The 15,149-nt window shown below is 44.4% G+C and overlaps 1 protein-coding gene across 7 annotated transcripts in view; it reads left to right on the forward strand.

Annotated features, from left to right (window-relative positions):
- The first annotated feature begins 976 nt into the window (after positions 1-976).
- brsk2a (BR serine/threonine kinase 2a) overlaps positions 977-15,149 on the forward strand; it is a 155,342-nt gene continuing 141,169 nt past the window's right edge. For 5 of the 7 annotated variants that reach the window (XM_085779661.1, XM_085779663.1, XM_085779659.1 and 2 more), the window contains exon 1: positions 986-1,337. In XM_085779661.1, the coding sequence (XP_085635787.1) occupies positions 1,244-1,337 (94 nt within the window). In that variant the 5' untranslated portion in view covers positions 986-1,243. Of the gene's footprint in view, positions 1,338-15,149 lie in introns of all 7 variants that reach the window. The other 2 variants (XM_085779662.1, XM_085779660.1) reach the window with 2 other exon arrangements.

Here is a 15,149-nt window from a genome sequence, read left to right on the forward strand (position 1 = left end):
ACGGATAAGCGTTGCAAACAATGGATTGACTGAATGACTGTGCAGAATGGTGCATGTTCGGACTTTGACACTGGACGGCTGTTTCACACTCATCTACTAGGTGGAAAAGTTTCTTTGTGTTGACCTTCACTTTTTTTGACCTTTTTTTTCTGATATTACAAGTTCTAGTTTGGAGACCAAACGGTCAATTATGCATCTTACACAGGTGTGATGGGGAAGGTCAAAACATCCAACACATAGCCTGTATACTGTCAAATGGAGATTTCATTGACACAGGAGACACAGCTTTAAATTTTTTAAACAAACAATGTCTGCATATTCACAGATTCTGAGTTCATTTTCTAAAGATGAATAGAGATTTGATTTGATTCTACAAAATATCTTGTGGAAATCTTCCACACATCATTATTCAAAGAAGATACACACTTAACCAGTGGCATACTAGAAAATGAAATACAGTCTGAATGAAGCACTGGGCGTTGGGCCCATAACCAGCTGCCAGCAGTTGAGCATGGGTCAGTCCTGACAACTGCTGTCAGGGGCAGGGGCCGTGCGCTGTTCAGCCTAAGAGGAAGGGCCCAACTTGAATGTTGTGTTTACCAACTGCAACAAACAAATCTACAGACTCTACCTTTAACAACAGGAGTCAAAACCTCAACACTGATTGAATTTGATAAATAATTTTCTTCTTCCCCCACCAGCCTCATATCTATGAATGTGTTTGAACTCCATTATTCTTACATAAACTCAGTACCTTGAGTTAATGTGGTCCAACTCCCTCCAGATAGATCTCACCCTGCAACTCTTCTTCAGAGAGGGGGGAAAAAGTAAAGATGGTCCAGCAACAAGAAAACGGGGCGGCAACTTTAACAAGGTAACCTGCTCTCTGATTGGCTGCGGCCACTGTCAATCACCCGCGACGGCTCGGCAGCACCTCCCACAGACGCACAGCGGCAGCACAGCCTCCACCGACAATGATATTCAAGGCACTTGCGGCTCGTCTGCAGCGATAGAGGAGAGAAAGAGAGAACCTCACCTCCTCAAGCAGCGAGTGAGGTAGAGGAGAAGAGACAGAAAGCGACAGAGGAGAGAGCGAGAGGAAGAAAGAGAAGAAGCTGTGGAGTTTAAAGAATAAGAGAGAGAGAGAGAGAGAGAGAAAGCAGCGGCTTGGACCTCCAGCGAGAGGACTGTTTTAATTGTCTGCTCTGTATTACAAAGTGTTTAATTTGAACACACATCCGACATGTCATCGTCCGGTAAAGACAACAGCGGTGCCCAACATGCCAATTACGTGGGACCTTACCGTTTGGAGAAGACGCTCGGGAAAGGACAGACAGGTTAGTTGGGACAGCTTTGCTCACCGCATCCCCCCCTCTTGTAATTGCACAATTTATTTTCCAAGCGCTCCGCGGCGAGTTGAAATTTGGCCGGCTGGGTGTCTGCAGGTGATAGATAACTAAACACCTGCTTGTCCAAGTCTGCTGGGTGTGTGTGTTTGGAGAGGTTGGTTGTTTTCATTATTCACCGGTGAACTGTCCACATCTATGTTCACACAGTGGGACCAAAAGGAGGGAGGGTGGGTAAAGGTGTGTGTGTGTGTGTGGGGGGGATTTAGGTGATGTTGCTTTACATTGGTTTGTTGGCTGCGTGCGTTGGCGTTGGACTGGGTGTGTGTGCGTGCATGTGTGGTGTGTATCCAGGAGAGAAGCAGCGTGGAAAACGTTCAACGCCAACAATGATGATGATGATGACAGTGCGACGGGTTATGATGAAAATCAACTTTTTTTTGTGTGTGTCCTAGCTGCCCCTGTGTGTGCGCGCGTTTGTGCGTGTGTGTGTCCTGTGATTGGAGCGCAACGACGTTAATCCCGATTTGCCTGATACATTGATCTATTCTTAGTCCGCAGGCAGGCAGGCAGGCGTTTCTCCTATAGGCTCTGACTGCAATACGTGGGTTTCCTCAGATAGAGTAGAAGGTCCCACCTTGACAGATCACACCACGAGCTGCTCACAGAGCTGGGGAATAAGGGCTACACTGATCTATATTCATATATACCCCAGGGGATGTAACTGGGCTTCCTGAATAAGGAGCACATGCTTCATCTCAGCATAGACAGCAGTGACACTGCAGTTTGTTAAAGTTGCATAGCACATGTGCAGTTAATGACAAAAAGGAGGGGTCTTAGTTCCACAATATTCATGCTATTTCAAGGTGATGCATGTATGTTGGCATGGGTTGTGTGTCATGTGTGTGAGTAACTGTGGTCTATTAGTTCAGTTGCTGTTGTCAGCATTGGTGACTGTACAGTGAGAAGCCTGTGCGGTCAAGTAGCTACGTACATGCAGCCAGTGGAGCCATCTGAAATAGAGGCAGGCACAGCCCTGTGTAGGCAGACATGGCAGGAGAGATGCAGCATGTTTTGCAAGCTCACCATCCTTAAAGAGAGAGAAAGACACAGATAGAGAGAGAGAGAGAGAGAGAGAGTCAGAGACTTTTCCTTCTCCTCTGCCGAGAGATTTTCCTCCCATCTGTTGTCTAAAACGGCTACAATAGGCGTTACTTCCCCAACCCGGTCCAGCTGGTCATGCTGAGCAGCCGTGTGTGCGTGTAAATGTTGTGTTGCGTTCTCGCAGACAGTATGCTTTCTTGAAATATTCTCCTGGTCACCTCACTCACCTGTCTGCTGCTCCCCATGCAGCGGCCATTAACGGAGTTTGTCTTATTGCCCCTCTTTTGACTGCAGGAGGTGTTTAAATGCACACAAGTGTGTCTCCCAGCAGAAGTCCCTAATCAGAGTTAAATTCCAAGGCATGCTGCATCTACAGGAAGTGAAGCTCAGTGCCCAATATCTGCAATATTATGACTGTAGTATGATCAAACAAGGGAATTGAACATTAAACACAACAAACACGATATTAAAACACCTGAGCTAGACTCCCCTTTCTCCTGAGACTTGTTTAATCATGTGTGTTTACAGGAGGATCTTTCACTCACAGCCAGACTCCACTTTACTTTCAGATAGCAGATCTCAGGAGCGTCTAAATGGCTGTTTATGGTGGTATAGAGCTGGCAGCAGTCTGTGTGTTGGGTAAAGACATTAAATGACATGGTTTTGCTGAGATCATCCATGCCCTAGGATGTATTTACGAGAATGTTGAGGGCATATTCGGATGCATTTTCCTTGCTTGCCTGAGATGCCAGGCCCGTGGAGGTGTGTGTAGCATTGTGTCCTTGCCGCTCACATCTGGTTGTTTTAACTTTTAATTTTCATAATTTGAACCACGTTTCATGCAGGCAGGAAATTGTAAATCATATAACATGTATTCATTTTGAATGACTTTGGCCTGGTTTTTCAATTATATTTTCATGTAACAAATGCGCAGCAATATCGGGGCTCAGCATTATGAGTGCGCGTGTGTCCTCTGTTAGAAAAATCATTTGCTTACTGGCGTCTGTGTAGCTGACCCGTGCCAAACCTATTCAGATTAATGACAGTGCATAAGATCCCATTCGCCCATTAACCATTGGTTAATCTGTCAGATCTCTTTCCCAGGCCCCCCACGGAAGGGGTTGGCCTGGCAACTGTAATCGCCCAATGGGCCGAGCTGGATCGTGAATGGCAGCTGGGACCGTCCAGTGGGTTAAATCCCTCCGTGAGCTTTCCCAGGCTGTGATTGGCTGGTATTATTAGAGTGGAGAAAGCGGAAGACCTCTAGTTGATCTGGCTGTCCTGCTCAGAGGAGTGGTGCTGTTCCGTGTTCATTAAGTGATTAGGGCCTTGTCCTGACATACACACACACACAAATACACACACACACATACACATACACACATGGCTGCCACGGTGGTTCTGGTTTGGCTTCCTGATCTAATCCCCTACACAGTCAAAGTCCCCTCGGCTCTCACTCACGCACTCACGTGGCCCAAAGGTAGAATGGGCTTGCCCACTCTAGCTTGGCAACTTAGTGCCTCCATATTACTGCTAAAAAATCTATTGCACTAGATAGGCCACATAGCATCAGCTACAGTTTCCCTACAGCCATGACATACACAACAAATTGGATGTAAGACCTTATTACACTTTTTTTTCTTCCAGTCAGTAGAGATTGATAAAGTATTCACACAGTGTGCACCAGACCTGTTGGCCAGTCAGTGATATACCTTTATATCTCCCACCACTTGTTTCCTTCAGCTATATTGCTTTCTCTCCAGTATCTGTAGACTATGTGTGTAGTCCCGTCTTAGTCAGGTGTGCATCAGGGCCTGATGGAATCTATAGATATGGAGTGTGAGCATGGCTGGCCACTGATTGAGGATGAAGCCACAGAAGCATGGAGGCCATTTTCCAAGCCAAAAGACAGAGTTATTGAGCCTGATTGGCAGAGCCTGGCCAGGGCATTGTGTCTATGGCATGTCTCATGTAGGTCCTGCTGCATATGGTGTATGTGTGTGAATGTGTGAAACACCTGAGCCTCAGCATTTTCTCCAAAACTTTTGCACTGTTTAACAAATTCTGCAAATCAGCTCCATTTCCTATTAAATGCTGAATTAGCCCCATGCGCTGCCTGTTAGGTTGTATAATGTACTATATTAGCCTCACAAGCCTCTAATCCATGTCACGATGCTACTATAACTGAGGTAACAGTTATAAAAATGTAGAACTCCCTTTGAACGTCTCCAGTGCAGCAAGGTTTGGAGTAACAGCCTTCTTGTATTTCAGATTCTTGAAGCTTTGTTTGACAAAGCTGAAGATTGTGGATTTGTGTTGTTGCCAGTGCACTGACTTAAGACAGGCTGAATCACCGCTCTGTTCCACTAATGCGTTGGAAAACACAGCCGTGCTTCGCCTTGACTTTGTTCCTGAAGGCTGTTGATTAGTGGAATAGAGGCCTATTGTCTGGAAAACATTGCCCATTAATCCAGTGTAAACTCCTTGTTTTTCACGAGACTTGGATATTGACAGGCTGAGGGTTGGAAGTTGATGTGCGGGCTCCTTGATTCTCTGATTGACGTTTAGAGAGTGAAATCATCTGCACTTCAGGGCCTTTTATATTGACAGTTCATCTGACAAAAAGCTGCCTGTGATGTTGAGTCTTGCTCTTTCTTTCACTCTGTTTTGTCGAACTGCTTGAGAGTTCTTGTTCCAGGGTTCCCCTGGTTTACAAGGCATGTAAGCCAGAGTCCAGCTGTTCTTTGTGTTTCCATGTCAGCAAAGGGCCGTCCAGTGTGTAACTCTCAGTGTGGGTTTCTCAGTTGGTGCGTGAGGCCATGTTTGTTTGCCTTTTGTGTATGAGGGAGTGAAAGAAAAACTCTCATTTGTCTTTCTCTTCAATTAACTACACATGCGCACACTTGCGCGCATTAACCAGATGGTTGCAGGAGGCCGGTACGTTGCATGGTAACGTGAAACCGTTAATTCGACGTTGATTGATAGCTGGTGAGCCGGGGATGGTTGATTCGGATCAATGGGCACTCCCAAAGATTTCCTGTCTGGTGGAGGAGATCCATACTGTTTCACAGCACATGATATTCCTGATGATGACAAGTGAGGAGGGAATGCTCAGTCGATGCTGTCAATGAAAAACCACTTGGCAAATCCACAGAAACTAAATGTGTGTGTGTGTGTAGCTTGTGAACAGAGCAGGTGCTCAAACTGTGTTTGACCTGTAGCCTCTCTGCTATTAAAATAATCTTGAAACCGGTGTTGAGCTCAAACACAGGAGTGTATCTCCCAAGTCGTCAGCTTTGACCTAAAATTGGTGAGTGAGGGGGAATAAATGAGAGGCTGCGGCGGTAGACCCGTGTTTAAATGGGGCTGTTCAGAGATTCAGGTCAGAGCAGACCCGACCCAATGGTTGTGCTAGGTTGCCCCCCCCCCTCATCCCCCTCCCCAGCTGTGTAGTACCCCGTGTTAGCAAGCTGGATCAGAGCTGTGGAGCAGGAAGCCAAGGCCTGCACGGTCTCAGCTGTTCGACTGTGTGGCTGAAGCCAAACTCCTGCTCCCTCAGCCCTGAAATGTTTCCTAACTGCTGGGAGACTGGTGTGCGAATGTGTCCACTGATAAGTATGTTGTGTGAATATGTATGCCTTACTGTGTGTGTGTGACATCAAGCACAGCAGCCATGCCTTGAGTAAATCAAAGCACGACTTAGCCTATAGTCTTTTCACTGTCTGTGACTTTGGCTGAGGTTATATAATGGTGATGGTCTCTGTCATTTAGTGCGCCTCTCCCCTCATCCGCCTCGCTCCATCCTCTCTCCCTCTCTCTGTGTCCCTCTCTTCCCTTGGCCAGTCAAGATTCATACAGGGATTCAGCCATGTGGTAAATCAGACAAGACCTCGGTGGAATTGCATCGATTGGGAGGAATGTATGTAGCCAACGATTTTCAGAGATTAATGATGAGGAAAGAGGTGGAGAACTGGAGGGGGGATGAAGTCAAGGAGAAGAAGGAGGAGTAGAAGAAGGAAGGGGGGAAAAAAAGGAAAAACCTTGAACTTAGACAGCATGAAGTGGTTTTGAATGTTCTGACTGCAGCGGAGGTTATTAATTAAGGCAAAGTATTGATCATCCTCTTCATTATCCTCCCCTCCTCCTCTTCCTCCTCCTCCCTGATTTTCATCTCTCTATTGCTGACCTCCGGGGGAGAATAGGGCTCAATCTTTAGATGGAAGGTCATTGAGTAAGTGAGAGATTGTTGGAATAGTCTCTGTGGGCAATCATGAATGAGCGCGTGCCTGTTTGTGTGTATGTGTGTGTGTGTGTGTGTGTGTGTGTATGTGTGTGTGTGTGTGTTGTTTTGGACAGGCCCCATCACATCCTATTTGGGTTTCATCCTAACTCAGCGCATCCACTGTCACTGTTTCCCTGCCATGTTATATAGCGTGGAGAATCAGGTTAGGGTGACATGGTGCTATGGTCCATTTTATCCTGGTTATACCAAGACACACTCCACACACACACACACACACACACACACACACACACACACACACACACACACACACACTCCACACACACATGCTCATACAAACAACACCATCTCTCTCTCTGTTGCTGAGGTCCCCAGCCCACTCGGCTGCTGTGTTTCGCGTAATGTGTTATCGTCTCATGTTATTTAGAATTTCATGGTGCTAGTTTTCCAGCGCAGCAGAGGGAATGCAAGCAGAAACGCACCATTTCTCTTTTCACCGGTGCATCAAATTGTTACATTTATATATGACTTCTCTGTTTCTTCACTTAAAATGTGTGGTGCTTTCTGCTTTGCCTCTAGACATCTCTATACCAGCCCCAAGTCTCCGTGCCAGTCAGTTATTTAGCTGCTCAGAAAGTCAGCTGTCATTTCTTACTGTATGATCTTTGTCGATTTAAAATATACTGTATATTAAATGCCTGTGTGTGTGTGAGAGAGAGAGAGAGAGAGGCTGGTTCTCTCTCTCTCCTCTCTCACTAGCTCAGATTAACCCTTGCTGAGCCGCCCGTCTGGCTCCGACTGTGAGAACGCTGGGTTTGGTTGCCAAGGTTGGTTGTCTGGTTGTCATGGTTTCCCTGCTCCTTGCTGGTTCCCAGTCTGCCCCCATGAAGAAAGAAAGGGAATGCTCTCTCTCTCTCTTCTTATTCTCTTGCTCTCTCTCTCTCTCTGTTTTTCTGCCGCTCTCATTTCTCTCCCCATCTCGCTCTCTCGCTCTTTACGTGGCTGCAATCTGAAGTGAGCATCACAACAGTCAGGCTGAAAAATCCTCCGTTACTATTCCACGCTTTCAAGTTTTGTCTTTATCTGACTTCCTTCTCTTCATCTGCGTTGCCTTTAGCGAATGCGACTGTGGAAACGAGTATGTGAATGAATGTATGACTGGGTGTTTTCACATGTAAGCTTCATGTGTGTGTGTGTGGGTGTGTGCATGCTTGTGCAGCCCGTGTGCTCAGACATACGGTCATGGATCAGACAGGCTTGCCCTGCTCTGTGCTCTGCGCTGTGTGCTGTGTTCCCATTTAAATCTGGGAGATTAGCACATGTGGGGAGCCTCGGCTTTAGTTGCTGTCAGCTCAGCTAGTCTTGGCAGGCTGTCCTCAGATCAGGGGGGAAGCTCTGCGCTCATCCCCCCATTGCTGTCTGTCCTGCTGTACCTTATCCATTAACAAATAGATGGGTGGGCCAGTGACCTTGACTTTGGGAGAGTTTTCAAACTGCTGCAGCACACTTGTACAATTCACACGATGGCATTTGCCACAGCCCTGCTTTACAGATTATACAGTTAATATTACAGTTTCCAGTGTATTAAAAGCAGATATGTTTTTTTTCTTTTTCATGCTGTCTTCAGAAATATATTTATATCTGTTGATGTTATAAGCAAAAACAAAACAAAAACATAATACTGGATTTAATGAATGTCACTATCTCAATTTTTTATTTTTACATTTTTTAGTTGATTTATTGACCTAATTTTCTTGAACTTGAACATTCACACGCATAAATAAAATGTATTGAGAAAAAGCAAAACTAACTGTACTAAATATTTATAATCTTAATTGGATATAAATTTATAGTGGAGTAGTCGTAGTTTATTTATCTAGCTAAATTGGCCATTTCACTTGTGATGTCTTGCCATTAAGAAAATAAATGTACTTGCAATATTCTCCTTCCCGAGTGGATACAGTTTATGACTTACACCCATTTCATACATGAAACAGTGCCTTTGCTTCAGCAGACCAGCTGTCAACTCCCTGAGGAACGCATTTCCGAGGAAAAAAAAAAAAAAAAAAGTACATGAATGAAAACGTACGCTCATTTACTGTGTGCTGCCCGTCCCTGGTGGCAGGGACAGAGTAATTGTGATGCACTCAGAGTTTCCACTGCCACTTGCTCTGTTGTCAGCTCTTTAGGCTATGAAGCACAAATGTCGCCCATGCTTGAAACACCTGAGATGTGGCTTGGCATGTGAAGTGAAGCAGACAGGCCTCAGCGAGATTAGGTTAGATGAGCATGACTGGTCACAAATCAACAACCTGCGCTGGCTGCTCGTCTTCTGTGGCACCGACTTCTGACACTTGGCAGGACTAAAGAGAATTAGCACTATGTTTGCTAGCTTGACTTATTTTATCTCAGCTTGGGAACATCAAGGAGTCCGTTATTCATGTACAGGGGGGTGGGGGGGATGGGGTTGGGGGGATGGCTTCAGTTTGCTGTTCTGATAACGTTGGAGAGTGTTGTGGCCAGTTTATGTGGGGGAAAAAAAACACCTGGATCACAGGTGTTACTGCATCAGTGGTCCGGCCAAGACAAACTGTTTCTTCTGTTTGCTTTTCCTGTGTTGCCACTTCATCAGAGAATAGGTCCGTGCTTTGAGTCCACTGCCAGGTGAAGACCCTCTGTCATGACTATGTATTAGGATGAAATCAGATCACAGGAAGTTGTCATTCTTCAGGCAGTGAGTCTGCTATCTTTGTCTTTGTGTTTTTTCCCTCTGGCCTAAATTGTGGGTTCAGCCTGTGCTACTTTCCTCCAAATCTCCAGCCGTGCGGTGCTGTACTGGTTTGTGAAAGTATTTCAGCATAAATCTTTTAATACGGCCAGCACGCTCTCCCATTTGGATTTTGCCCTATTTTCATTGGCTGATGGTCGACCAACCAGCACTCGGCTTTCCCACTGTATTGTGATATAGCCTCTTTTAATGCAAGAGCAGCATTATATTCTGTAAACATCTTAAGATCAGGTGCTTTATCCATAATGTATTATTCATCACCAAACTGTTTCCACTTTACTGCTCATTCCTCTCCATGTGCTCCCGTGTGACCTAACCAGAAAATCATTACAAGATTTCAAAAAATGAGATTAAGACTCTTAGACTTGTGTTTATTTTCTTACGGAGAATAAATAGTTTGCTTTTCCCCTTGCAGTCGGTTCAAAATCCAATTCCATATTGCTCTAAGGTCAGAAGACATAATGGAGTTTACTGTGCAAAATAGTGTGCACTGAATGATTCTCAGGTGTCAAAAGCATATTTGACCATTTTCTCTTTTTCTTTTTTCTGCCGTTCTCTGTTGCTCACTTTCTTTTTGCTGTCATTTTTTCTATGTAGGTGTCTTTCTTTATTTTTTTTGCACACTCTCCTGACTAATGGAACAGTTGATGGAGTGATTAAGGGAAAGAGCGATGAAGTAGGGGACAGTTTCATCTCTTTATCCCAGATGGATGAATTTTTTTTATTCATCGCTAAAAGCTGCTTATTCCTGATGTTGCTGTGTTTTGCTCTGCAGTGTGCGTGTGTATGTGTACTTGTCTGAGTGCAAGTGTTTTAGTGTGCGCTGCATGCTCCTGTTTCATGGGCTCTGTGCCGATACATAACAGCGTCTGAGAGCTGTAACTCATGGGACACGGATGAACATGAGAGAGGCAGAGAGGGGGGGGGGGGGCCGGCTCACAAAAGGAGACAGCTTCTGAGTGAGAAAAAGAGTCACAGCAGTAAAGCATCTCTCAGGGTCAGTGCCTCTATTATCATTCAAATCCAGCACACATAACCACACACACACACACACACACACACACCCCCCGACGGGAATGTGCTGTGCAGCGGTGAAGTGGATGTTTTTTAGTTTCTACAGGAATCCCAGCTCTCCCTCTGACTGCAGCAGAGCTCTGACGTCATCAACGGAGGAGATGCAGCCACAGCAGGAAGGACCGCTCTGAGTACGAAGCCTGAGGACGCGCGCACACAAACACACACCTTCCCATGCCTTAAGGACATATAGGAAGCTGCTCTTCAATGTTGTCCTCAGTTTAACCCCGCAAGAGTTTACCTGTGTGTACATACAAGCACTTTGCAAACTGTTTCATACACTCTGTATATATAAAACTCTATCGTTGCAGTTGATGTAGTGACTTGCAGCCGGCTTATTGCGTTGATGTGAAGAGTCGGTAGCTATAGCAACACAGAGACACATCTTTCTGTGCTGTTTTTACATGCTGAGCGTATGAATATGGCTGTGCTGGAGTCAGTTGTTATTTTGAACAATCAGCTGTGTTTGCTGTCTTCGCTGCTGTTCAGATTTATTATGGTTAGTATAATGATAGCATGAACTTGAACCAACTGTGACCATTTATGTGTGTCATTGTCTCTACATACATGCGCCTCTGGGGCTTTCAGAAAAGACTGACGACATGTGCAGGTCTGTGTGTGGCACCGCATGACTCATGTGAGTGTATGATTATGGTCATTATGGCAGTGGCGTTTCTCTTTGTGTAATGCTCTCTGCACCTGTTTGCTTCAGTGGACCTGCAGTAGCAGCCTCCAGGTTTATGTCAAGTTAGGGCTGTAATCAGAAGTTTTTTTTGGGCAACAGCCACTCTCTGCATCTTTTAGCTTTCTTTCAGCTAAAATCTTACCACGGTGCCTCTTGGAAACATTTAGACAGCATCACTTGAGAAAATGGCAATGAGACCGTTTTATGCTTACGAGATGAGGATGGCATCCCACCTCACTTATTCACTAGGTGATGAAACTAACCTTGGAATTAATTGACTAACCTCTGAGATTTTTTGTGAAACAGAAAATTTATGTTTTCATAGCACAGAGAAATCAGAGAAAAGAACCAACACCCTTTTTGTTACCCTTCATGTCAAAACATAACCTTACACAGCAACTGGACTAAATCCCATTCTCCTTTTGTCTCAGAAATTGTGTATGATCCCCTTATTAGACACACTATACAACCTACCCCTTGTTCCTCTTTCTGTATCCATAATCCCACACGTAACAATTTCCCGACATGTCTTGCCACCACCTACCTTCTTGACCCTCTCTCCTTTCCTCCTCCTCCTGCTCCCTTGTTTCTCCGCTGCCTGCCTAATGGAGGTACAGTATTCCCCTGCAGCCTCCAGACCTCGCACTGCCATTCTGCTCAGGTAGGGCTCATTTCATGCAGGATGATTAGATCTCACTGGCAGCAACTCGGGGTTGGATAAGTGAGAGCGTTGTGGGCCTGTCTGCACAATAGCAGAAGGAATTCAATTAAATTTTTACATACATACAATATATACTCCCCATGCATTATAGAGACGCATGAGGGCATGCCGGGTACATGCATTCACTTTCGCACATACATAAGCAGGTATGCATATAAAAAAAACACAGTTGGTACTATACGTATATAGTGATTTTTGATTTGATACTTTTTGTTTTGTGTTTCCTCCATGCACCCCTTTTCTCTATTCTTTCTCACATTTCACATCTTTCCAACTATGATGAGGAAAAAGGAATATTTTCTTTGAAATAGCACATGCCACACATTACAATTTTTGTGTGTGTATAAAAGGGCTAATTTATTGTGAAAGGAGCCTATCATTGTAAGTCTAATGGAAGAGGCATATCCTGTTTTTGGCTTTATGGGGCTAGCGCTGGTAATTGCTTGTCTGATCTGAGCAGAATGTATCATCGTACTTCACGTTTACAAACTCCGGGGGGAAGATGGCAGTAGTAATTGGACTTCGAAATAAGGCGAGTGTGTGTGTAATTTTCATTTACTTTTGTTATTTTTATCAGTTTTTTGAAGTCTCACAACATCGTGTTTGCCAAGATAAAGCGCAGCCTGCCTTTGCTATGTTTATCAGCATCGAGCATTTACGTGGCATTCCATAATAAGAAATTTCATGGTAAGAAAAACACACAAGGAAATGATTGTGGTCTTTATTTAAGGTGATAAATATATGCATGCGTGTACAATATATCATTTTTCAATTATTTTGATTAGATAAACCCACTAACCAATTGCTCTTTTGGGGTGCCTGTTTCTTTTCAGGAAAATAAAGACCTTCTGTAAAAGTTAAGTCAAAACAAGGAGATACTGGAAATGGGGAACATTTGGTGTTGTTCGCTCATGTCTCTAATGCCCCGAAGCTTGTGATTGTGTCTGAACAACTTGGGCTGATTAGGCTTGCATGGGACCTGAATTTATTACTGTGTCTTCCCCAGTGTCATTATACTTCCACCTCTTATATTCACTCCTTAATGAGACTTTATTAAATATTCAAACCTTTACCTGGAGGAGGCTCGGTGTGTGTGCACGTGTGTGTTTGTCTTCCTGTGCTTGCTCCCAGCTCTATATTCTTGCCTATCCCTTGGTGTGCATCAGTACTTTTTGATCTCTCTCTTAGCACTGACAGTTCCAGCTAGACACGAGACAGACAGACACAGGAATACATTTACGTGCACCTGCAGACGGACATAATTTGAGTCGGCGTAATGATTTGTTATTCCAGAATTTATCATCCCAGATGATGAGGAGTCCAAGCTAGTTCAGGCTCATTAAGCCTCAGAGAGATTTGCCTGTTGCCTGTGTGTGTAAGTAAGCCTCACTATGGGCCTCTTCTCATTTTCTTTCTTTCTTTCTTTCTTTCTTTCTTTCTTTCTTTCTTTCTTTCTTTCTTTCTTTCTTTCTTTCTTTCTTTCTTTCTTTCTTTCTTTCTTTCTTTCTTTCTTTCTTTCTTTCTTTCTTTGTCTGTTTCTCTGGCACTAAATCAATCGGACCTTTTAATTAAAAGACACATTTTCTCTGCTCTAAACACACTATAAACAGACCGAGCTGCACATGGACACAAGCACAGATGTACACACAAAACACACAGTTCCTGTCTAAAATATATACAGTGAGCTGTATATTAAACCAGTCCAATAAAAGGAGGCTTGAACTTTGAGAACACTATGATACCCCATGTCCTCAATTCTCCCACATGTTTCGAAGAGGTAGTTAATATACCCCCCTTGTCCTGTTGACTTCAGGAAAAAGATCCTCCCATCTTCCCTGGTCCCCCTTTGAAGATCTCCTTAATGAAGTGCTCTTGTTCCCTGTGAATTATACTGTAGCAGTTTCTATGACAGGTATGAGGATCCCCATGTATGAGGGCAGAGAGGTGAGAGATGAGTACTGAGAGCTCACACAGGTCTTCTCCTGGGGCCCTGGATGTGTGTCCAGACTACAGAGTGATTCATTAAGTGAGTCCCAGGACTCACATCAGGCCTATTCTGGTTCACACAGAGGCTCTCTGCCTGACGTGGCCCTTGCCTTTACATGCGCTTCACACACATGTGGGTCTCTGATGTCTCACTGAGAGGCTGAGACTGATTGGTGGAGAGGTGGAGAAGGGTCCTCTTTCTGTCTGGCTGTATAAGCAGTCCTGAATAAAGTGATTACTGGCTCCCCCTTTGGGCTCCTTCTTAGTGAGATGGCTAAAGCAAACGAATGGTACTCATTTCAAAAAACGGCTTGTAGGCAGTTTGTGTTTTAATATGGCTAAATGTGTTTTAAATGTATTTTACCATTTGAAAAAGAGAGACTGGGACAGGCTTGTGTGTGTCAGTGTGTGCATGCTACATGCATTTACAAAACCCTCTTGTGCACACATGTGTATGAGTGTGTGTGTTCGTTCACTAGGGGCAGATTACTGGATAAAGTCTCTTTGGCTCTGATGGTGTTTAATAATCACCCTCAGATGAGCCAAACACATGCAGACTATGTATTGGTGTTAGGTGGTGTGTGATTAATCTCAGTGGTGGAGCAGTGGTTGGAGGGGGTCAGGGTGGAGGTGCCTGTGGAGGTAATGACAGCAGCAGTGAGGTCGGTGGGGCTTAACCTTCATCAAGGTTCTCCTCCTCAACCTGCCGTAACCCTCAGGACACCAGTAACCTTATCACTGATGAGGAGACGAGTCGGGGAATGCTGAGAAGAAACCAGAAGACTTCATGTGAACTGGATGGCATACAAACAACACCAGTGAACCACCTTACATCTTTCCTCTGTCCTCCATCTTTACTCTGTCTTGTAAATGGCTTAGATTTAAGAACATAAGAATGTGATTGCATTCATTTCTTGCACATAACATTATATCGTAGCTGTCCACATATTTTCGTCTTGAGCATAGAGTTCTTTGCAGGTTTTCAATGGGTCTTTGAAACAAAGCATATTCTATAATACAGTAGCTTTTATTCATTTTAAACATTCCCTGCTGGTTCTTTCAACACTCAGATGTGTGGCTATTAGCAAAAGCATTAAGTGATGGATTGGTTAATTTAACTCTACAATGCATCGCAGGGCAAGTTGAAGGCTCTGTTGGATATAAACCATTATTATCTGAAACAGCCATGTTTGCTTTATGTA

The sequence above is a fragment of the Trachurus japonicus genome, chromosome 6, assembly GCF_045865225.1.
Source record: "Trachurus japonicus isolate A0001 chromosome 6, Traja_1.0".
Taxonomy (NCBI): Eukaryota; Metazoa; Chordata; class Actinopteri; order Carangiformes; family Carangidae; genus Trachurus; species Trachurus japonicus.